Below are 25,361 nucleotides of genomic sequence, written 5' to 3' on the forward strand. Positions count from 1 at the left end.
ACAGATACTGGTTCAAGTCCAATCAGATCGAAGGAATTTTTCTTTGTGTTTGTTCGATCTTTTATCAATAAAAATAAAGTTATAATATTCTGAATGAGCTTGAGTCACAATCTTCAGTCAAGTAGTAACTTACATTATTCAGGTAGATTTCGTATTAAACTGGACCATGCCTTTACCAATTAACTTAATAGTCCAAGTTAATTTAAATATGGCTGTTGATTTTCTGACCAACAATTAAAGAAATAAAAAATAATCTTTTTTATGAAAAATGCTATCAATTACCTGGTCTCAAAATGGTTTTTACTTACTTTACTTTACACTGACTTAGCTCAAAGGATTAGCATGTTGAGGTGGCAGTGGGTAGGGCACATAGCTCGAAGAACTGACGGCCGTTGGGGCGAAAAGGTCCTCGAACGGAGACCACGAACCGGAAGGCGTTCTGTGGGACGGCCTCCTACTAGATGGACGGTTGACCTGGTAAGGGTGACGGGTAATCGATGAATGCACTCCGCGTCCGATCGACTAGTCTGGAAATCTTTGGGGGAGGGCTATGTTCAGCAGTGGACGTCTTCCGGTTGATATGATAATTAACTAGTCTCAAGTTAGGGTGCCAGAATACTAAAAACATAAGCACTGAAAACACATATACATGGTATACACAATATGGAGCCAGACGTTTCTTAAATTTCTAAGAGCAACAGAGTTCTTCATGTTAAATGAATTGTCCATCAAACCTACAGCTACTAAACAAATAAATAAATATTAGATAACATCACATAGGTACGTTGCTCTGATCCCAAAGCGAGTAATTGAAGCACTTGCGTTATGGAAATCGGAAACAAAGACGGTACCACAAACACCCAGATCCGGTACAATATAGGAAAGTTAGTTTAAAAAGATGGCGTCACCATGAAAACCGACGTGCAAGCAACTCGACCACAGAGGCCATCAAAATGTAGTGTGTTGTGACTAGCATAGTTTGCACCAAGCCTTAATCCTTACAGGTAAATATAAAAATAGAAAAGAGAGATAGAGAACAAAAAGGCAGGCGTAAGACAGGACTGCAAAACCGGTAGGTAGGCAGATGGACTTTAAGTTTTGTTGCTCGCCGCTGGGAACATTCCTATGTGCTTTTGTGATAATCGTTAGAGTTAAAATTAATTACAGTTTTGCCTATGAGTTCTGGTGGCTTGGCCGAAGAAACTTATTAAAAAATGCACCCTATTTACACAACTGCATCAAACAATTTGTTTAAGAGAACTGATGTTTGTTACATATAACTTTTTTATTAAAAAAATAAAACCGAACTCAAAAGTTTGTGGAATTATTTAGGCAAGCTTTATTGGTTAACGGAAACTGGGTGAAATTCAATAAATCGGATTCATGCCCTAACTTGCTACCCTTCGAGATGGAATATTTTCTTAAAATTTGAATCAGACCACTGCTGAGGTACAAAAAAATACAGAAACAAGGAACCATTGAAATCGGTTCACAAATAGTAGGAGGATTCGCTTGAATTTGAATGTCACGAGGTTTGATCACCATGATACTCCATTATTTTTGTGAAATTACTTCACTAGTTTGTTATAATTATGAATATTAAGATCAAACACCAAGAAAATATCCCCGGCTGGTTCGAACCAACGTCTTCGAGCAAACCGTGGCAAACAATATGCCAACTAAGCCACGGAACGAACTAGCGGAACTTAGGAATTTTTCTATGCGCTTGTTGCAGATCTTTGTTTTTGTCGAATTATGATAACAACGTTCATATGAACCACACTGGCCACATATTATACCAGAACGTTTAATCGAAAACAAAATACGATTGATGTCATTATTTTTTCATTCAAATTCAAATTAAATGTCCTGGTATAGGTATGTGGCCAGTAGTTCGTTTGAACACTGTTATCACATTTCAACGCTTTTTTAGAGTTGTGATAACTGTACTTCTGTTGAAAATAATTTGATATGTAAGTATGTAAGCTTGATTACACATATTCTGTAGAATCTCCTAAAATCGCAAATCTGACAATAACTACAATATCCAATTAAAATAAACACAACTAAAGAATAACTTAACCGTCGAAAAATCGCACCTTTGGTGTAGGTAAAAAGCCATGTCTGCAAATTTTTCAGGACACCGGTTTATAGTTTCTACGAATGAAATTAGTCTATATCTGTTAAATGTTAAAGAAAAATTACACAATTTGACATAATACCTGTTACATCATTTATTTCTTGTAAGTCGTGTTATTTTTATCACTTTCATGTGATAAATACATTTTTAACATATGATCACTTATTTAATACAAAGATCGAACACAAATGAAAATTCCTTCGATCCGACTGGACTCGAACCAGCGACCATCGCTATAACGTGGTTAGAATGAAGGTAAAATACCTTTGTATCCGATCATTGTATTAATTTTTTTTTATAATACTAAGTGACGGGACGAACAAGTCTCCTAGTTTTAAGCGACACGCCTGTCCAAAGATCTGAAGGGTACTGCCACTGCCTGCATCACCCTGAAACATAAGTTGACAAGTCTGACGTTTTTGTAATTTCACCAGCACCCTCACCCTTCAAAAGCGAAACGCAGTAATAGAGTAAAGTAAAGTAATTAAGACGAACTCTGTCACAAGGAGCTCTACTGCTACTCAATATATATAACAAACTAGTTTCTTTTTAATACCAAGAGTACAAAATATATACGCAATATCTAAAAAAAAAACAAGCCAAAGAAAACTAAAACATATATGAAACAATTTATAAGTAACCAGGCAATATGAAAACAAGGTCAAGTAGATGCTACCTAAGTAAATATAAACAAGTCAATCAAGATCTAAATATAGCCACAATTTGCATTCAAACTTGTGCTTAGAAAGGAAAAGTAAATTTACATATAGCCGCAGAGCAAGTACTCGAGAACGACTTGATTTATAGACACAATAAAACTATCCTGTAAGAAATATTGCATCTCTCTAAAGGTAAAATAGAGATCGTTGCAAGAGATTATTTATGTATATAAAAGAATAGTGACAGGGATCTAAACAAAATGGAAATAAAAGACATTTAAAAAGGGCAACATCAGAACAATCAAAGGATGGCTAATGCTAGCTAGATAGGGATGGAAATCGTAAATAAACAAGTAGGTCTACTATATTGCATGTTGTGATATAATTTATCAATATTATAATTATCAGTTAAGGAGCAATAAACATAAATAATAATTATTGTAACGTCATTAAAAAGTTACAATTTCGTTCAGTGGCGGTATTAATTTCAATGTGCGAAAATCTTATTATAATATCTGAACTGTCTTAGGTAACCAATCATTGTTAATTATTGGTTACTTAAGACTTAAAATGAATGACAAAATTTCTAACAAAATCCAACGCGACATGCGCATGAATAGATACTGTTGCATGAAAGTCATAAATATAGTTATTTAAGCATAAAAAAGTTGTCGACTAATTTAATTTGTGGGATCTTTAAACTTCTTTATTGAAAAGATGTCATTTTGCAGTTGTGGCCGTGCTGTAATCAGCAAGGTTGCGAATGGAGTCTATTTTTTACTAACTAATAAAAACCGAAATATATTTTTTAACCGATTTCAAAATCATCAAGTATATTATTAGATGTTAATATCGCCGAATGTTCTTAAAGATGTCAGCTTATTATTGCTAAATGAATTAATCCATGTCAGAGTGTAAAATAACAATGGCGACAACAATGGCGTGAACTTTCCACATATTATTTTCCCATCGTCCGCAAAAAACCGTGACCATCGTGGAGACATCCAGACATGCATTCGTTGAACCTCTTGGGAATATAAAAAGCAAACAAAGAATCGCCATTAACACACACATGTAGCCTCCTAACAAGGATACCTGCAAAATTCATTACAGGTACTGAGGCTAATAATAAATCAGCTAAAGGTACTGCCATGGTATACGTTAGCTTTGTCTAGTTATATTACTTTCTTCTGAACTTGGTACTTGGTACTTTGTGCAACGGTACTTTCTTCTGAAACATTATTTTCTTCTTGTTTTCATAATAATATTGCAAAATTAAAATTTCATAAAATTTTTGGGACTTGCTTCATCTTTAGGAACTATGCACATATCACATTCACAAGCACCTATACTGCTACTGAGTAGAGGTCCTTGTGAAAGAGTTCGTCCAGGGAAGTACTGCCACCTTACCTCAGCATTCAGTCAGCATTACTGTGTTCCAGTTTTGAAGTGTAAGGGTGTTGGTGAAATTACAGGCACATGGGACTTGTCAACTTATGTCTCAGGGTGACGGGCGCAGTTGTAGCGCCCCTCAGATCTTTGCAACTTAAAGCTCTGAGTGGCACTGTAACTGTTATGGACAGGCGTGTAGCTTACCATCAAGCGCACGACTTGGTCGTCCCGTCACTTGATGTTATAAAAAACTCTGGCTTTTAATAAAAAATAACATAAATTAAAACATTTTTTAACAAAACCTTTGTTAGCAAGTACGATGACAAAATAATTGTAATTTGACTTTATTAATTAAAAAAAAAACTTGTACCCCTTACACACTATTGTACTGTGTAAAATACTCACGACATTTATTTTGCTGTATAAATTCATCATAATTTGGAATTCCTCAACTATACAAATCCTTATTACACAGTCATAAAACAAATGTTTCAATATAGGTAAGATTCCTGAGTATGAAACCACACTACATATGACTCCCTTCATAGATAAGGCGCTCCATTAGAAGCTCCAGACCGGTTTGTAGAAGGGTTGCGAGGGTTTAAAAGCGGCTCCCGACGGCCCGGACTCCATTCCCGAGTCGTCTTCTGCCCTCTCCTGGTCTTCTAGTCACTCTCAACATGTGGAGGCTGTTTGTGTTCGCTTTTCTCGTAACGGCGCAGGCCCAAATTCCTTCACTGGGCTGGTGCCCTGATTATCAGGTAAGTGTAGGCTTAAAAATTAAAAAAAATCTTTTTTTTAAATTTGGTAGCGTTCTTGGTATTCTCTTTTTACGTTGTAATCGACTTTTCGAAATCGTTTTAAAAGAAACCCATTTACTAAATTAATTACATATTGATAGTGAAATCTCATTAGCGTTTATGTCGATAATAATGTAGAGCTTTCTGTCATTCACAATTTGGTTTACATTATATTCTTTTCGCATAATCATATAGATAATACCACAGGAGCTTCTACCCGTTGGTCATTAACGTCAATCAACACCCTGTGTGCTAATTATAGCTGGTATGATACATAATTTCTAAATTTGTTAAGCCGTTTAAGTTTGATTATATAACAAACGGTTAAACATGTTTGAGTCACCCGTCTGGATTAGAAGTATTAATTTAGGATGGTCACAAATCTTTCTTAAAAACGATATCTGAGTAAACGAACTCAGAAACAGTTATTAATAACTACAAGCATGTCTGTAGAGGACCCATCTTCACAAGACGATCATCCTTGACCCCGGTTCATTACGCAGCGTTGTTCAACTTATATAATGCGCAGGATCACTGACCACAGACAACAGACCGGTTGGGTCAGTGCCATGCCATGGCATCCAAGCCACTTTCGTTTTCTGCACGTTGCTAAATTATTGGATCGTTTCTTTAGATGCCATCTTGGATTTTTAATTTAATAAAACATATCTTGAGGTTAGGTAATAAAGTTTTAATTTAGGAAGTCTATTTTATTCCCGTCATGGATAGTACTAAATAGTCGATACTAGCTCAGCCGGAATTCAAATTTTTCCCGTATTAATACGGTTCATTTTGCTTGGGCCGAGCGGCAGGGACGCTCGCCTTATTTCAGAGTTCATTTTTTTACAAAGGAAATGAAAGCATTTTTATTTTTATTAATTAGTTAGTTGGTTTTTTGAGATCCATATTATAGCAAAACGGGGTTCCTGGGAGTCAACGTGCTATCATATTCTGATGTTTAATTTTATGAACGGGTTGACGTATCGAAGCCTTAGAGAGAAAACCCCGCAAACGCGTTGTCACAAAGTTCGTTTTTACTGATTTTTGTTGACGAAAAACTTATAAACTCCTTGTCCAAATATACACTCACGGACACATAATTCGAGCCACCTTGCATTTTTATCCTTAAAGGGCTAAAGTATAAAAATATAGTTATCATCGAAGAAAAAGTTTTCTAGGTTAGGTTTTTTTAAGTTCAAATTTTCAATAAGGACTTAAGGAAATAGTTCTTGATCAATCAAGCATTGTTTAAGCTAAGGGCATTTAATATTGAAAACGCTACGTGGTTCGAATTACGTGTCCGGGAATATATTACTAAAGTAATATAGTATCTGAAAGAGGTATAATTTAACTAATTAAAATGCTAACTTCAAACATTATTGCGTTTACACATTTTACAACACATTTATTTTATATGCGTCTTGAAAAATTACATAGAAATCACAGACGTGGTATTCACTCTGACGACGTTATACTATCGTAAGAGTGATACCTGCTTTAAACTACATTCTTTCTTCATTTTGTACTGTTAATGAACAAGATATCCAGCTAATTTAAGTACCTCTGTGGCGGAACGGTTACCATACTGGTCTGCCACACAAGGTCCCGGATTCAATTCCCGGGCCGGAGTAATATTTATATGGCCTACATTTATTTCTGTCGTAAGCTTGTATGTAATTTGTGGTTGTCCATGTGTGTATTCATAACACCCGCGACACAGGGTTTCCCTAGTGCGGGGCTATGAGTGTGTGCGTTATTATAATTAACGTAAATCATTTAGGTTAAGAACGCTACCTAACCATATAAATAGCTAATACCACTATAACTGAAGGTTCTAACCAGGTAAAAATCCCTACAGCCCATGGCATCGTTCAACATGAAAGGTTTCCTGGGCACATGGTATGAAGCTGAGCGCTACTTCACGGTCAGCGAACTTGTCAGCCGGTGTGTCACCACCAAATACGAAGCTACACCCGAGGGTAGAATCCTAGTATCCAACGAGATAACCAATTCATTGTAAGTATAAGAAGTACGCATTATGTATGAAAACGACATAAAAACTCAAGAAATCTTATGATTTTTAAAACGATTTGTTTTCATAGCATAAGTAATTTGTTAAATCGCTGTATTGCCGCTAAATAATATCCAATTCCGATTTAAATTCGCTTTTATTGAGGTCAAGTTTACTATTATTCTCAAAAAGTTATAAACATATAATAATTATAACTTTTTTGTAAAAAAAAGCCGACTATAACTAAAACAGTTAGGTAAGTCCATGTCAAAGCGAATAATTTGAACCGATACACGAGGTAGCACATGGTCGAATTGAGAAGATCCTCCTTTCTTTGAAGTCGGTTAAAAATGGGGGAACTGGTTTATAAAGACTTTGTCACACGTTATATAACACTCTCATAATCAATAAACTACAACAATAAAATACTCATAGTTTAATACATATCGATGGCTTCAGTTAAAGTATTTATTCTAACCAAGAAAAAAATTCAGTAAAATATAGCATTTTCTGAATAAATCTCAGTAATAAGTCAAAATAGAATCAATTTTTCATGGAACTACTATTGAAAAGCAGCGATAGATATATCACACTGGTACATTATTTTAACTAAATATTAAATAGGTTTCAATTCAAGTTATTTCCAGACCAATTCAGCCCTATCCTAATCATATTTTTTCCAGGACGGGCTTAAAACGAGTGATGGACGGTGCTCTCTCCATGATCGGACCCGAAGGAGAAGGTCGCATGATCGTCAAGTATTCAGCTCTGCCAATCCCGTACGATACCGAATACGTAGTATTGGGCACTGATTACGACAACTACGCCGTCCTATGGTCTTGCAGTGGCATTGGACCTGTTCATACTCGTAAGTTAATGGTTTATAGTATTACTATTTATGATATCTGTACTCGAAATTTCCCAAAAACACTAAATTGTGTGTGACACTGACCCCACTCTGAGTTGTTGACTACCACAGACCATGCGAATTTTTACTTCCATTTTGACTATATATTCATAATAATATATACTCACAATTTTATCCGCTGTTCTTATTCTTGAAAATACAGTCGAAAATACACAAATTAAATGGCTAATTACATTCTTTATTTTCCCCTCACAGAAAACGCCTGGGTGCTAACACGTGAAAGACTAGCCCCAATTGCAGTCATGCAAGCCGCGTACGGAGTTCTAGACAGATTCAAGATCTCTAGGACATTCTTTGTAAAGACCAATCAGGCTGACTGCACGATCCTGCCAGATCCAGCTGCTAAGGAAGAGATTGAGTACAAGCGGGCCAATGTGGACGTGCAGGAGAAGAGTGTTGGTGTCGTACCTAATGTTGTCGTTGACAAAGTCGTTGATCCACCTATTGAGGTACGGAAAATAAACAATTATAACGTTAACTACCAACTTACCTAAGTTATACCGGTACCTAATAGTAAGATGTTGGGACTAAATTTATTAAAAACTGTTGAACAGAATTGGAGTCATTTCAGATAACCATTTTATTGTGCCTTTGCGACTATATAATTGGTATATTTTTGTGTTGTCGTAGAAATAAAATAATATTACCTAATATTATTTCGAATTTTAAGTTTTTATCACAACTCTTCAAAGGTTATATAAAGCAAAACAATTTTTTGGCTTAATTTTAGCAAATTTGCCCACAGAAGAGAGTAGACCCTGAAGTCAAACCTGAAGTTCCAGAAGAACGATCAGCTGTACCCGTCCCAGAAGAATCTAGCAAGCCTCTGCAAGTCCCCGAACTTATCATGTCGGAATCTTTTGAAAAGAAAGAAGAGAAAATCGATAAGCCATTGGAGAAGCCAGCTTATGAGGAACCACTGAAAGATGAGAAAAAAGAGGAGTTGATAATGCCTCAATTAATGGAATCGGGAGAATCAAAAGAGAAGGCAGAATTAGAGAAACCTCAATAAGGGAAAATGCATATTAACTACACATAACACGACCTTGAAGTAAAACATCTCTTGACTTACTTCAAAATACTTTATTGTCAATATTTCTTGTAAGTCAGGAAATATAATATACTAAAGTCGTGTAAAGAATGTTTTGTGCATTAATAATTCCTCAAACGAATTTAGTTCAGAATGAACTTAGTGTGTAGATGAGTGAATGACTGTGAGGCTTTCTTGGGGCTATTGTACCAAATAAGTAACTCGAATCGAAACCTGATGCCTCTAACGCAATCAGCTCGTTTTACTCGATAGTCATTAAAATTGTATTAAGAAGTTTTTAATGTGAACGCTGAAATAAATGGAATATAACAACATTTTTATTTGTTACATCATTGCATGTTTACCTTACCTCCTTCAAAATATGTACATTTTTTTATGATTATATTATAGTAAGTACTGGTGCTTTTTTATTATTATTAAGTGAAGGGTAAGCACGCCTACCCATGGCAGTTGCAGAACCACTTGTCGCAAAATTCGGAGGGGCACTGCACCCTAAAACATAAAAACTTGATAAGTCCCAAACACTGTTACCCTGTAAAAGGGAAACGGAGTAATGCTCACATTACTGCTTTGAGGCAGAAATAGTACAATGGCAGTATTTCCCTGAAGGAACTCTTTCTATTATGTATAATTTTTGTATTATATATCCTAGAAATTACTGCAATAAAAGAAAACTACTATAGAAAACCGCATTACTAATAGTTTCATTCGCCACCGAAATATTTGATAGGCGTGCACGCTGATAAATTTTAATTCTGCGTACAACAAAATAACGGCAAAAGGAACGGGTCTGATTGTATTGGTCGGGCTGTTACTGAGCACCCACTCCCGGCCGCTATCCCACTACTGCCCGATACGGGGACTTTTGGCTGCTGGGTTTCCCCCCTGGCCCGGTTCGCCCCTCCTTAGTGAACCTGCACTCCCCAGACTCCTCCGGGGAGTCCATATTAATACCGGGCTTAGTGTGGACGTCCAGTCAACATGGGCCACTCAGCACCAGAACTCCCAACCTCAAACCATCCTCCGGTCCCGACCTCCGAGAAGCCGGATTACAGGAGACGCCACGCTCCCAGTCGAAAGTAGTGATAAAATATAAGAACACTAACAACACAATAGTCGTGGTTTCAAATCCTATTGTAATTAGGTCACAATAATCTACACAATTTTTTATTTCATACGCTTTAATAACTATTTTGTGAATTTTTTGTTACCTTTTTTAACATTATAAATCCATTAATACTTAAATACATGAAAATATATATAGCTCTACGAGCGCCCTCTATTGATTTTTAATAGAACCGAAGACTGCCGTCGCATCGTGGTGCTGCTGTGCTGACAAAACAACACATGCGAAATGGCAGGCGAATAAGTTCAATAACGTACGTAAGGATGGCGCGCTAGTGAATAATAATAAAGTAAATAATAAAATGATACTACAATTTCCAAAATAACATAGATTAATTAGAAATTGTCGATAAAAGGTCATATACAATATATTAAGAAATTTAAAATACAATATCTAATTATTGTCAACATAAAAAGAAAATAGAATTTGTTACCTACCTAAAAAATATGTACCTAATACTTAAAATATTACTAGGTACGTATACCAAATGCAAAATTAAATTTATTTATAACATAAATAACAAATAATGAATACTCCAACACAACAGGGACTCTGACGTGCCATTTCTTTAAAACAAAAACCATAAATTCCTTGAAATAACACTTTAAAAGCAAAAATTAAAGTCACCACTAGGTACGACTAACTTTAGGAAAAACACCAATGTAATCATAGCTTTGATATAAACTTGCTATGCTTCTGCTAATATTTCTTTACAGATCATGCAAGCGCTGCCGTCAGACGATCAAGTTTGCTTAATAAAAATCGTTACAAGAATCCTGGCGTAACTACGAAAACTATTAAAAATAATGTAAACAAAATGTTTAAAAATAAAGAAATAGTTTAAATTAATATTCATGTTAAATAATTCTTATTCGTTTACTACCCATTGAAGGTATCAAGGTATAAATAATTCTACAAAGGATCTGCTTACACTGGTTCAGTAAGATTCCGTACATATCCACCGGCAATATAAAGTTTGTGGCACTAAAACAGTCCCACACGCAAGTTACCGTACTAAAGCAGTCGATGTTAGTCCAGTAAACGAAACGGTCCAGTGTTGTTCGCCATCAGAAAAGTTGAAGGTTGATTATTGTTTACACAAACTTTAAGAAGATACATAGGACATTGAATTAGTAAAGGTAAGGTTATTATTTTATTCACTTTTGTTCGATTGAGTTTAGCACGATTTTGTCATTTTTTGTTGTTATATTTAACTATATAAAAAAGTAACTTCAGTTAAGGGTTTAACATTTTTTTTAACACAACAACAACAACAACAACCGGACAACAACAACAATTGCCTGATCTCGAATTAGAAAATTCCCTATATGAGTATCAGAGCAATGGAGTTCACTCTGGGGCACTTCTCAGAACACTCAGATCAGAACCAATTTAGAAAAGATAATTTTAAAATTTGGTCCTATCGGGTATCAAACTTGGGACCCCCTCGTCCAGCGCCCACAGTATAGTAAAATATATATTATAATTATAAACTTTTATCTTATATGTTTTTAATTGTCAAATTGTGTATCCCTGTAAATTATTCTGAACTCGAGCTCTTCAGTTGACTAGTAGAGAATGCCTAATGGCATTAAGTTCGCCACTTGTACTGTTTAGTGGGTAAAGCGGTTTAAGTTGAAATAAATAAATAAATAAACCGTTTGACTAACCGTTAAATTTCAATTTTTAAATGGAATCTAGACTATATTCCCCGATAGTGGCTGCAATGTAGTATAATACCACAAATTTCGTTGTGGTCGTTATAATTTTCGGCTACTTGATATTATTCTATTCACAATTTTATAAGAAATATAGGTACGCTTTTTTTCCAAGACATTTTAAAATGCATGGACGTATTAGTAAAATAACGCTTGCTGTGTTGCCATTTTTTGTATAATTTTAAACAGTCATGTAGTTATTGTCAATAGACAGTGAAAGGCGATAAAATTTTGCAGAAATGCATAACTATTATAGTGAATGTTCTAATGATTAATAACTGCATTATCGCTTTCTTTCGTATTTTGACAATTGGCCCACTGATCTCGAAATTAATTCGTGAAGTACAGGAGCACGAATTTAATAACGATTTTAATTCACGATTCTAAGATGACGCGTACTTTTACAAATCTTAATTTTGTTTATAACACCACGTGACGAGACGAGCAAGTCGTGCGCCTGGTGGTAAGCGACACGCCTATCCATAGCAGTTACAGTGCCACTCAGAGCTTTAAATCGCAAAGCTCTAAGGGGCACAGCCGGTAACATAAGTCGACTTTTCCAATTCAAAGGAGTAAAAACAACGCTGACACTGGCAATGATCGCCATAATTTTTATAATATTCTTGTAAAACTGACATAAACCTATAAGCCGCCATAAAGGAAATAATAGTAAAATAAGTTGACAAGTCCCATGTGCCTGTAATTTCACCAGCAAACCTACTGGATTATTTTAAGAGTAAGTTTAGCAAATGAAGCGTAGCAATATGTAATTCAAAGACCTCTGAATTTATATTTTTCTTAAACTGTCGTTCCATACATTTCGATCGAGAAATTGCGAACGTTCTTTTTACCCACTTGCTTTTTTTACTATTCTAAATTGAAAAGTGTAACAAAATATATAGACAAGGTTATTTATATAAGCCTATAACAATCTTATTTGCATACTTTCATTACTATCTGACGAGATAAGTAACATTCAAATTCTGTAATCGATATTTTACAGTTCGATTCCGTAAATGTATTATGATTGCACTGTTCAATTCGTCGTGTCGTGACGACAGATGGTCGTGCAGTTTACATTGTCGTGACTTGTATATTTAAATGAACTTGTTCACATATAGCACGACACGATTACCTGTCGTTCACGATTTTTTATCAACAACAAACTGTCGTCACAGTGGGAACAGCTAGAACGACAGTCGTCAGACGATAAAAAAAGTCACGATAAAAACGTGACGACAGATTGTCGTGGCTCCTATTGTCGTCACATTTTATTTATCGCTGTCCGCACGTATTCTGCTCCCTGCCCTCCCCTCTCGTACCCTGCGCCCTCTGCTCGCTTTGCAGTAGCGTTGGGTCGTATCCAGAGATGGGCTAGGAGCCTGTCGTGAAACGATAAACTGTCGTCACGATCTAGTGGGAACAGCTAGTCACGACCGTCGTTCAACGATAAAAAATCGTCCACGACAGATAGTCGTGATATGGGAACAAGACACGACAGTCATTTAACGATAATAAAACGTGACGACATAGTGGGAACGCACCCTTACAAAGGAGTCAGATTTATATATTTAACAATAACAATATATTGTGGCTCTAAATACAAAAAGTTTACTCTTAGTTGGAAATTTTAGGTAATTTAACAAATAAATAAAATAACTCATGAGACAATTTAGAGACAACTAATCATTTGCTAAAAACAAGATGCAGTGTTTTATATTCGAATAAATACATTTCCTTCCGGTACAGTAAATAAAACTCACCAATTACCATTACCGCGAGTTTACAGAGTTGAAAGTCATAAGCTGTGATCGGAATAGCTAAACTTTGAGGAACAGAGACAGAAAGTGGAGACTACCTTCCGACAATGTTTATGTGTCCCGGATTTTTTCGGAATTTGGTAAATCACTTAAGTACGCTAAAAAATGACTTTATTTGGAATAGATAGGAAGACTATATTTACCTAAACTTTGCGACGAGTTGTTGCAACCACCAATTTTTCGAAACATTTAAGAAAATTACGACAAAAAATACGTATTCAATATATGCAATTAGATTATTAAGATATGTATTTCAAACATACTGTTGATTCGTCATGTATCTCTAGGTATACGTTTTACTTTCTGACTCGACTTACATGTACTTAAATGATTTCCCGAAACCCGAAAATATACGGGACATAAAAATGTTGTCGTAAGGTAGTGTCCACTTACTGTCTCTGTTTCTCGATGTTTAGGTAAATGGTATTTGTTCCGATCATTGGTCATAAGCGACAGCGGGCACCCATAGCGTGCTGTGCAAGTTTCTATACATATTTGTAAAGAAACTTGCACAGCTTCCTATGGGTCATCAAAAATTAAAGAGTGTTGCTTCTTCTTAGCGTGCCTCAACTAGAGAAAGTTTTTGGTCAATTGAACTGATTCAGTAAATTGCTTTTTGTCTCGCGTGTGAAGAGCTCAGCTATTATCGCGACGCCAATTGACTTTCTGCTATTACGCGGCCAGGCAGATTACAGAGATTAGCGGCAATCTCAAAACCGTTAGTCATCCCGCCGAACGCCTTATGGTTATAGTTATTCCACAAAATAATAGGCACCATTTGACACTTGTCATCGCGACGTTAATAGAGATGTGGACTAAAGATATCGGTAACCATATTAGACGATTCTCACGAGAAGTCGATTCGAAAATTTATGTGTCTGTGATCGTTTAGATTATTTTTCGGGTCATTGGTTTTCAATTCTAGACAGAACAATTTACATTTATTTAAGCACTACTTAGAGAGTTTATTATCAGTTATAAGTAAATATTAATGATCACAATGACAACTTGTAGTTGTTGTGTAGTTACATTAACCGACTTCTGAAGTTCTGAAGAAAAACAAAATAAAAACACTTCATAGATTTAATTTATATTCACTTTCATCGAAACATGAGCCAAAATCATCATTTGAGCTGGTATCAACTGCATATATAATATTTGTTTTTCAATCATATTATCAATGTCAACATCGGTCAAAACCAAAATCAAAACTTCAAAATTTTTTAAGTGAAATGAAATTGACGCGGTGAAATTCGGCGATTAATTGGTTACAACACTATTATTTAAAGAAAAAGACTGATGACGTAACTGTTATAAGACATTTCGGACTAACTCAAAAACGCATTTTATTTTGAAATTCGTGCGAAAATAATACTTTTAATATTTGTTCTATCATGTTATATGTATATAAAGCTTCAATAAAATTAATGTATCTTTCTAAAAACCCAAATTGGGCCTCTTAAATTGTGACGACTATTAGAGTGGTTACACACGGTGACTTTTAGCAGCGATGCAAACGCGTGTTTGTAAAACGCGCGATTGAATAGCTACACTTGCGATTGCACCTATGCAAACGCGCGACTGCATCGATACAATCGCGCGATTGCATCGATACAAACGCGATATTGCATCGGTGCAATCGCCTATAGATCCCAAGTGTAGCGATGCAATCGCGCGTTTGTATCGATGCAGTTGCGCGCTTGCATCGCGTTCGAATCGCTGCTTAAAATCGCGCGCGTGTGTAAAGGTAGACGATTAGCGACTGCATTGCTACAGCATCGCGTTTGCATCGCTGCTAAAAAAATTTACACATGGTCACGGTCAACCGTGACCATGGGACCTGTAAAGGGCCCGAAACGTCGGTTTGTTTCAAAAAACAAATATACGCGATTTAAATCCGGAAAAATAGTTTCATTTCCTATTATTATTATTTTATTATTATTTATTATTTTACGCGATAACTTTGTGAACCGATTTCGATGATTATTTTTTATAGATAGATATATAGAAATATATATATATATTTCGATGATAGATATGTATAATTCCACGAATTTTTGAGGTTTATTTTTTATATAAAGTTATAATTATTACTAGGTTCACATTTGACTATTATTCTGCTTCAGTATGTGGACGCTACGAACACTATGTCGTCGGCATATCTCAAGTTGTTTATGACACACTATGAATTGTAACTTACGGTCTGCCTTTTACAACTTCTGCCATGATTTTTTCCAGGTACAAATCAAACAAGGTAGGAGACAGAATACCGCCTTGCTGTACTCCCCTTTTGATCTTAATCTCTCCGTTAAATCGAATTAAATCGAACTGTTGCCCAATACAAATTGAGATATACGAGTATATCCTTGTTGTAATATCATAATGACAAATAACCTTGTTATAATATAGCTATAAATTACAAGGAGGCGATCAAGAATTCCACAGTCAAACGCTTTTTCGATGTCGATAAAACAAAGGAAAGAACCTTGTTGTCTTCCTTGATTTTTTTTGTACTAAAACGTCTCTGGTTACAACTATAGATCAAAAACCAAAATTACTGTTACCAAATTGTTCACCGCACATTCACAAATGGTACACAAACATGGAAGTACAAAACACATGACACTTGTTTGTCTTCTATATAAATAACCTAAAGAATTGCAAAAATTAAAACATTTCTACTTTCCAGTGGTGATCACAAGCACTAGAAAGAACAATGAGTTAAAAAACTGACAACCTTTCATTTATTATCAATACTAAATTCGCTCAACTTAAAGGTCAACATTGTTGGCTTCTACAACGTTTGTCTAATTATGTATAATATTTAATTCGAAAATTATAATATTTCTGTTTGCCTCCATATATTATGCTATACTGCTATTTTATGATGTAATTGTCCATGACCGATGTAACATTATGTAATTCCATACTAAATATGTTCCTTGTTTTGTAAACAATAAATAAAATTCATATACTTAGTTAGATTGAAGTCTTTAAGAATTGTAATGTTTTTTGTTTGTGACAATTCATTTAAAAGTAATATGAGAAATTAACTGTTTGTATTCGGGTTAAAATCTAAAAGTCAAATAAAAAATTTGTAGTTTTGACTACAGAAAATAGATTTGACCATTGTTTTAAGGTTTGAATTTAGAATTCTAATGCGTAAATAGCATTTATAGCGGTATTTTATAAATAACTTCTAAATACTACAACGAAACGATACTATAGACGCCAGGTCTGCTATATGCAATCTTCCGCTGCAGCGTTGCGTGGAAGAACATCATTATATTTTTTTATTACAATATTTTCTATAATCGTAAAATTTTGTTTGGATCATGATCCGAAATAAATAATTCTATTCTATTCTATTCTATTAGGATGATATATGCCAAATTTCATGAGTCAATGATGGGAAACGGTCAGTAATATCGAGAATCGATGTTAAAATTTATCAACTGACCTACTCGTATTTAATTCAATGATCAACTGATGTAATTATAAAAATAAAAAATAAATGAAAAATAAAAAACAAATATACGCGATTTAAATCCGGAAAATAAATCCGGAATAATATAATTTCCTAATGTAATTCATTAATAACGTCCACGTCACGAGTTATTGGAGAAAAGGCGTTGCGCCATTATTTCGTTGATTTTCAGTTTATTTTTAACCGACTTCAAATAAGGAGGAGGTTCTCAATTCGACTATTTTTTTTATGTTACGCGATTAAGCGAAATTTTATATTATGGCATTTGTGTACCGATTTAGATGATTCTTTTTTTTGATGAAAAGAGGGTACCTCAGTATTGATCCCATTTAAATTTCATGAAAATATCCCACCTCTAAAGGTGACAAACCATATCTCGACTGGACGAGTTGATGTCTCTCTATGTTCGATGTATCCTATTACAAACTTTTTTCCGTCTGACGCAATTTTATCGTGTGAAATTGTGAAAATGAACATTACTAATATTTCTTAGTTTACAGCCTCCGCGGCCAAACGGTGACCATTCTGGTCTGCCAAACAGAGACCCCCGGTTCGAATCCTGAACCGGGAGAAATATTTGTATGGCCTATATTTATTTCTCTCGTGTCTGTGGCTGTAATTTGTGGTTGTCTATGTGTGCGGTTTCCCTTGTGCGGGGCTATAAGTATGTGCGTTGATTTCATTTTATTTAATTAATTAAACCCAACAGTGATTTATGAAATAATTATTGTCTTGTAGTGTTTAAAAAAAACCATTTGTTCAACACTGTTAAAAATTCATGTCGTCTTAATTGCTCCGACTCGTAATTCTAATTAAGCAAAATTTTATTGAATGAGACAACTTGAATTCATAATCAATATCGCGAGGCAGTTGATCTTGTTTATAGGAAGTTTTATATTACGTTACAATGCCAAACAAGATTATGCAGATTAGAAACCTACGAGAACGTACCCTATGTTGTATAATTATCTTACTTTAAAAATAGATGCGGAAGACGGTTAAAAATTGTGAATAAGTAACTAATAATAGTGAAGAATCGGCAGAAAAAATAGCATGATCTCGTAAATGAACAAAATTATAAAACATGCAAATAGTGCCCATAAAAAAATTTAAAAAATCTATTTAGTAGTTATTATTACTTTGATTTATTGTAATACTAATCTAAAGTCTTACATTTTTTTCGGAATTTTTTCTACATTTAGTCCGTCATCTTGATCCAGACTATCATTTTTCCGGATTTTACCGGCACAAGTTCGACGTGTCGAAAATTAGTTTTCTTTTGATTCTTTGTTTACTAATTACTATATTTCAAGACAATATTTCTATATAATTCAAATTAATTACGTTCGTATCTACATTCCATTTATACTACATTTTAACCCGGCGTTAGTATGGTGAAATATTGTTACACCGATAACCAATTCGGTATTTAAAACACATCCTTTTTAAAAAAATTATATAGAAAATCAATATACAAGCTCCATTATTTAATGAAACCGGTATTTTTGAAATAAAAAATAAAAGTTCCTACTTTTAGTGAAAATTTATTGAAACCTTTACAGAAAGTTAAATTTTTGTAAGGACATTTAAGAATAAAGAAAAAAATTAAAATATTATCAACTTGTTATCTTATAACAACAAAATCTTAACTAAATAATAAGTTAGTAGTTCAATTAATACTGCATAATGTTAAATATAGTAAAGTAGGTATTATTAAGTAAGAGTGCACATGTCGCCAACAAACTGCACAGCAGTTTGGCGACTTTTTGTAATAAGTAATACGTTGTAATTTTGAATAATAAATAAATAAAAAATAAAAAAATTAAAAAAAATATTTTAATATCTTCATAAATTATATAATATTTTATTAATGAAATCTTCATTTAAAATTAACAATGGCACATGTTTTTCGGCTAAATAATTATTTTTATTCTACCCGTTTACACATTCGCTGCAGTACAACATCGTGTGTTCCGGACAAATGTATGTACTTTGCATATTATAACTCAAACACGTGTGTTGAATTTTCTTGACTTTTTTGCCTGGACACTCTTGACATCTCCTCCTTACAGTAGGGATTTTTGCTGATTACTCTACATCAGACTCTCATAGGAAATGTCTTATCCTTTTACGCCTCTGTCTTGACAGTTGAAAGACGTCTTTGCGAACGCTCAAATGCTCACGTTTATGAGCAAGACCTAAGTTTTTTTAGAAATTTGCGTCGCTTTATGTTAAAGTTGTTGTTCTCTCTGTAAAAATCGATCTCGTTCACGTTCAAAGTGAGAAAAAAAACAGTAAATTTATTTAAGTCTTGATTCATGTTACACCGTGCCGGGGCCAGGCCGTGCTCCGGTGGTGCCACGGGCGAGACACGGCCGGGGCACGGCATCGAGTATTTTTTCCCGGTTCCAACCCGGCCCGATCGCGACACATAGTAATATGAAAGCATTCGCCGGGCACCCGGAGGGTAGTCAAACTTGAAGTTGTTGGAGTGGACAGCGCAAGCGCAAAATGCTCTCATCATCTATTAAATCTTTGTAGAGCGTGGCAAATTCTCCTTCGTATTCTCATTTTCTCCATCCAGGATGTACATACCATCTTCTTTTTCTAGTTTCAATTTGTGTTTCCAATCCTTCGTCATCAAGAGCTATTGCAACAGCTGCCAACACAAGTTGTGAAAATTGCATTAATAAAACAACCTTATCGCTCAAGAGAACCCGTCAGAGCACGGTGAATCACGCACTGCCACGCGCGCCTGGGCGCACGCCCAGGAACCCGATTCAGAACTATTCGATATCTTACCCGAATCGGTCGATTGGATATCGATCTCGAACCGAAGGGCGTTTTCCGGGCTATTCAGAACATTCGAGTTAAAACGTTCGATTCGGATTCGGATACGATATCGTTATCCAACAACGTGTACGGAGTTGGTCGGCGAATATAGATTATATGTAGTTAGTACCAGTAGAGCTCCTTGTGAAAGAGTTCGTCCAGGGAGGTACTGCCACCTTACTTATTTCTGCCGCCAAGCAGTAATGTCAGCATTACTGTGTACCGATTTTGAAGGGTAAGGGTGCTGGTGAAATTACAGGCACATGAGACTTGTCAACTTATGTCTCAGGGTGACGGGCGCAGCGGCAGTGCCCCTCAAATCTTTGCGATTTAAAGCTCTGAGTGGCACTGCAACTGTTATGGACAGGCGTGTAGCTTACCATTAGGCGCACGACTTGTTCGTCCCGTCACTTGATATTATAAAAAAAAAGAAAAATGAAATCCTTTTATATACACTTTTAAGACTTTAAAGGCCTAAAATATATGAATGCATTAGTATGGCATTAAAATAAATTAATAAAATTGAACAAAATCCAAATTTTATTTAAAATAATAAAAGATTTCCATATTACATTCTTGCTCTGTAAACAATGGGACGTTCGGTAAGTTTCATTCAATAACTGTGTTCTGAACAACGTTTGTAGCCTTTGCCGGTCGAGAAGTACAAGTAACCGTACGGATGTGACGCCATTTCGGTTCGGTTTCGAATACGATAGTTTAACGTTGGATAAGGTTATTGTGAATAATAATGAAAAGAAATCGTACGATATCTAATCGAATCGGTCGACAACAGAGTTATCGTAAGGCTCTACCTGCAGACCCGGCACGGTATAATATGAATCAGTGAATGACTGACCCGGCCGGCGGCGCATGGTGGAATCAGCCTTAAAACAATGTTTTTTTAACGCTAATACGTTGCAAAAATTAGAGATCACTGTAGTAACATTATTCTGTTCAGGAACACAATGACGCGTTTAAGAAGACTTTTAAAGTTAGCAAAAATACGACTTTCTTTTTCTAAAACTCATTATAGTAGACATTGTTCAGTTCAGTGACGAGTACCGTAGACAATAGAATTTTGGTTCAGAACTAAAAAAGAGCCAGTGCTATATAGTTTGTGAAATTTTTATAGTACAGGAGTAAAAACGCTGCCTTTTCACCAGAGATGTGGAAAAGAGTTAGCGGAGCTAAGTATTTGTACATACAAAATAGCGCGAGATGTGTACGAGAAATGTGTGCGAGGGATGCGGGCGAGGAATGTGTACAAAACGGTGTAGGAAACTGGATCTACTGAAAGTATGACACTCTGACACATCGCCACAGCTGACCCCACCACACCGTACCCCGCCCGCGCATATCACAAAAGAGTCGCGCCGCTGCACATCCTCTCACCGCCTCGCACATCTCTAGTGGAAAGGCAGCCTAAACCGCTTTTTTACCGTCAGCGCCACCTGTGGGAAACTCATGAAAGTTTCTTCATTGTTGTATCAATAATAATAACAAACTAAAAATATATGAATATCATGGTAGTAGAAACATCATGATATTCAATCAAATAAAAGCGTCACAAGGACGTCAATAAATGCTAATTCAATATTAGATGTTGCTGATATCACGAATAGTTTAAGTCTGTATCAAAAAGATAAGACAAATGTTATTTGAATTTGAAATAGCCTTCTTTTTATCGTATCAATGGTAAACACCACATTATCGCAGACAAGAACTTAGCCACGCTGGACACGCCTAGAACACCGCCGTAACGTTGCCTGCATGTACAGGATATATCACGTTGAGTGTACGACGGAATTGCATGAAATCATTACACAAATCTTTTTTAGGCAAAATAGAGGCATCTCTACACGATACCCACCTTGCAATCCTGTCATGTAGATTCTGACTACCAAGTATGCACATTATGATTCGATGTTTATGAAGATCGATATAAGTGCGTATGATCTAACGATTTTTTGTATCGATTTATTTCAATGCAATTTTTTCAAGCTATTCGATTCAATAAAAAGGCAAATCGAAAGGGAGTACTTTAGTAGCAATCCCATTCAAATTTGAAGAAAATATTCCACCTGCAAGGGTCACAAATTAGGGATGAATCCAGTTCTTTTAATCTGGATTTCGCCCACTTTCCGTTAACCGATGTCAATAAAACTTGGCAAATAGATTTATTTATAACTTCAAGAATCTTTTAACTATCGATACAAATATCCACAATAATAGTAATTTTATACAAAAAAAAACGTGCTCAAAACTTTGTTAATCGGCTTTTGCTGTATCCATTGCCGCGGTCTCCTAAAAAATAACTGAAACGCATATGGAAGTCCTCGTTAAAGCGAATCATATGAGCCCAAACACAAAGTAATCTGCCTTACACTGTGGAGGAGTTTTTTAATTTATTTATAATACCAAGTAACGGGACAAACAAATCGTGCACCTGATGATAAGTTACATGCCTATCCATAACAGCTGCAGAGCCACTCAGAGCTTTAATTCGCAAAGATTTGATGGGCAATGCCACTGCGCCCGTCACCCTGAGACATAAGTTGACAAATCTCATGTGCCTGTAATTTCACCAGCACCCTTATACCGTTCTAAACTGAACGCAGTAATGCTCACATTACTGCTTGGCGGCAGAAATATATAAGGTAGCAGTACTTCCCTTGACGAACTCTTTCACAAGGAGCTCTACTGCTACTAGTTTCTCTCATCAGTCTGTCATTCCATTATCAGATCAACTCTAGGTCACCATAACACTTTATTTTCTAGTAAAAAATATAGTAAAAACATAACAACAACGAATCAAATGAAACAAGGCGTGTCAAGAGAGCTCATGACTCAGCGTCTGAACATTATACGAGTGTGGCCTTGAAACAAAGAATAATACTACATCGGTACCTACAAATAATTGACTAACACACTAAATTAGTTAAGTAATTCCTATAAAATTTACTTCTCCAACAACTGTACAAGCAAAAAGTACAATTACAATCTCATCTCAATTGTAAATTCATGACTGCTAAATAATAATAACAAACGTCATTTACGTTTTCTTTGTATAAATCGTAGAATTCAACTATACCTAAATCTACTTAATGCATTTTTTGTAAGACTTGAATGACCGAAAGTCTCGAATATTCAAAAATATTGTACCAAAGACAAGAGACTTCACGTATATATGTACAAATTAGCCAATCCAAAAAAAACGACGATCTTAAAAAGCCGGTAGTGACTTGAACTTAACGAACATGATGTCCAACCAAGCATTAAACCATTGTGTTACTTAATCATATTAAAAGGAAGTATTTTTTATATGAAAAAGTATGAGAAAAAAAAATGAAACAATATAGTCAGAGGCATATCGTAACCGATGAGATTACTTTCTCTTGAAAGAGTACCTGGTTATAAATTTACGTTCGGTATTATGATGTTGTGGAAAAATAAAGTAACAAAGATATTAACAAAGTATTTTATTTAGTGAGGTTATATAATTTCAGTACATTATTTATAATGTAAATAAAGTAGATAAGTGTTCGTCAAATTAGAAGCAACTTCGAGTCATTTGTAGTGCGAGATAAAGGTCACAATTGCCAGAGCAGCATCAGAATGCAGTTTGAAGAATCTAATAACTCTCGACCTCTGGAAATTAAAGTATGGAAATTTTATCTTCATCGTTAAAACCTACAATAGTAAAAGAGAAATATTAAACACATCCCATAGCGAACTTTCATCGATGTTTCAACAGCAAAGCAAAATACTAGAGCGAGTGAAACCGTTACTTTAACCGTACGTACCGGACTTAACCTACTTGTTAAGAACTTCGGTGCACTTCAATAAACGTTAGTGCATTTCCATTGCTATACCTGTACTTTCAAACCAAATACGTCTGCTTCTTGAGATGGTATCAACCTATGCGTGTATGTGTATCGATACATTTGTTGAGGTAGTCATAGATTATAATTAAGGTACAAATAACAACTATAGTAAAAACTACTCTGTACTTAGGACACCTCTAGAGTTCTGAGAAATGAAAGAACATTAACATATAGAGAGGAAAGATATAATTGCACGAAAAACTGTAAACATATATGAGGACTGTACTTATGGCATCCCTTTACATTTCTAAGGCTTTAATAAACCTTAAGTAGTAAAGGAAACTAGAAATACCGGTTATACCTGGAAAGGCCTTTGATCTAATGATGGTCCCTGTGGTAACCTGTATGGGAAAGATACTTGATGGCGTGTAGGTTATATAAATGCATATTTTACGTTCTCTAGCGGGATTAGCTATACTGTAATTACAATTCGGAAAAGCACAAACCGGCGGATGAGAAGGTAGACGACATTTTGGGATTCCCGAAATCACAATTAATTAGAAAATTAAACCAGAATAAAGAAACGCTAACAGATGAGCGTTTGGATTAACTACATTTTCACTAATTTGACATTAAGTGCTGAACTAAAATTGAAGCGAAATCCTCTTTAATTTCTAAAGTAAAATATCCACAATAAGTTCTTCTTCTAATTCGGAGGACAGTCAGTTTTTTAAATATCATACTACTAAACTGACGGGGCGAACAAGTGGTACCTGGTGGTAAGCGACACGCCTATCCATAAGAGTTGCAGTGCCACTCAGAGCTTTAAATCGCAAAGATCTTAGGGTCACTACCACTGCGCCCGTCATCCTGAGACACAAGTTGACAAGTCCCATGTGCCCGTAATTTCACCAGCACCCTTATCCTTCCAAACCGGAACAAAGTAATCCTCATATTACTGCTTAGCGGCAGAAATAGGTGGCAGTACTTCCATGGACGAACTCTTTTAGAAGGAAGTCTACTGCTGTTAAATCCAATTACAACAACTGATAGGTACATCACTAAAGAAGTCATCTATTTAAACTGTGATGCGTACAGAGTTCTTTCGTAGTGTTAGGGTTTTGTGGCATACCTTTTCAACATAATAGCAGCTATTGACCCGTCGTCGCCAGCTTTAACCCAATTGCTTCAATATTCCAACGCTAATTAACAAACAATGATTAATGATAATTTAGTCATTCGACCCCATTTTAAAAAAGTATCTCTTTTGAAATAATAGTTTCAGCAAGAGATCTTTTTATCTACAAATCTCCAAAACTGCGAGTAAGTCTTTATTGCAAACTGATTATTAAAAACGGACCTTTTGAGTAATTGTAAATCATTAACGGTAGAAAAACATTTATCGAGTTCTTAGGTTTTCCTCTATTGTTATCATTGGAATTAAAACTATTTTTATATCGGATCTAAAACGCGTATATTTATTACGGCTGACCATGGAATCTGTAAAGAACCCAAAACATTTGTTGGTTTTTTACATTAACAAATATACGCGATTTCTATTCGAGAAAAAATA

At 35.3% G+C, this 25,361-nt stretch overlaps 2 protein-coding genes across 4 annotated transcripts in view; both read left to right on the plus strand.

Annotated features, from left to right (window-relative positions):
- Positions 1 to 4,791: 4,791 nt before the first annotated feature.
- On the plus strand, positions 4,792 to 9,184 carry LOC113230217 (apolipoprotein D-like). Of its 3 annotated transcripts, none has more exons than XM_026464036.1 (5): positions 4,792 to 4,952; positions 6,850 to 7,007; positions 7,686 to 7,870; positions 8,126 to 8,379; positions 8,661 to 9,184. In XM_026464036.1, exons 1-5 carry the CDS (start codon positions 4,872 to 4,874, stop codon positions 8,940 to 8,942), a joined length of 960 nt encoding a protein of 319 aa, XP_026319821.1. In that variant the 5' UTR covers positions 4,792 to 4,871; the 3' UTR covers positions 8,943 to 9,184. The 3 variants fall into 3 exon arrangements, with proteins under 3 accessions (XP_026319821.1, XP_026319822.1, XP_026319823.1); XM_026464037.1 differs by having other exon boundaries at positions 8,676 to 9,184; XM_026464038.1 differs by having other exon boundaries at positions 8,679 to 9,184.
- A 1,925-nt stretch (positions 9,185 to 11,109) lies between these two features.
- LOC113230028 (apolipoprotein D-like) overlaps positions 11,110 to 25,361 on the plus strand; it is a 30,218-nt gene continuing 15,966 nt past the window's right edge. The window contains exon 1 of the mRNA XM_026463757.1: positions 11,110 to 11,246. The gene's annotated coding sequence lies outside the window, so the exon portion shown is untranslated. The remainder of the gene's footprint in view (positions 11,247 to 25,361) is intronic.

The sequence above is a fragment of the Hyposmocoma kahamanoa genome, unplaced genomic scaffold, assembly GCF_003589595.1.
Source record: "Hyposmocoma kahamanoa isolate Upper Pololo Valley unplaced genomic scaffold, ASM358959v1 63, whole genome shotgun sequence".
Taxonomy (NCBI): Eukaryota; Metazoa; Arthropoda; class Insecta; order Lepidoptera; family Cosmopterigidae; genus Hyposmocoma; species Hyposmocoma kahamanoa.

Bases quoted from the DNA above. Each gene is read 5' to 3' on its own strand.
- LOC113230217 (XM_026464036.1), top strand. From the start codon at position 4,872: ATGTGGAGGCTGTTTGTGTTCGCTTTTCTCGTAACGGCGCAGGCCCAA. The intron at 4,953-6,849 runs GTAAGTGTAGGC...AAATCCCTACAG, and splicing joins GCTGGTGCCCTGATTATCAG to CCCATGGCATCGTTCAACAT. The intron at 8,380-8,660 runs GTACGGAAAATA...GCTTAATTTTAG, and splicing joins TCGTTGATCCACCTATTGAG to CAAATTTGCCCACAGAAGAG.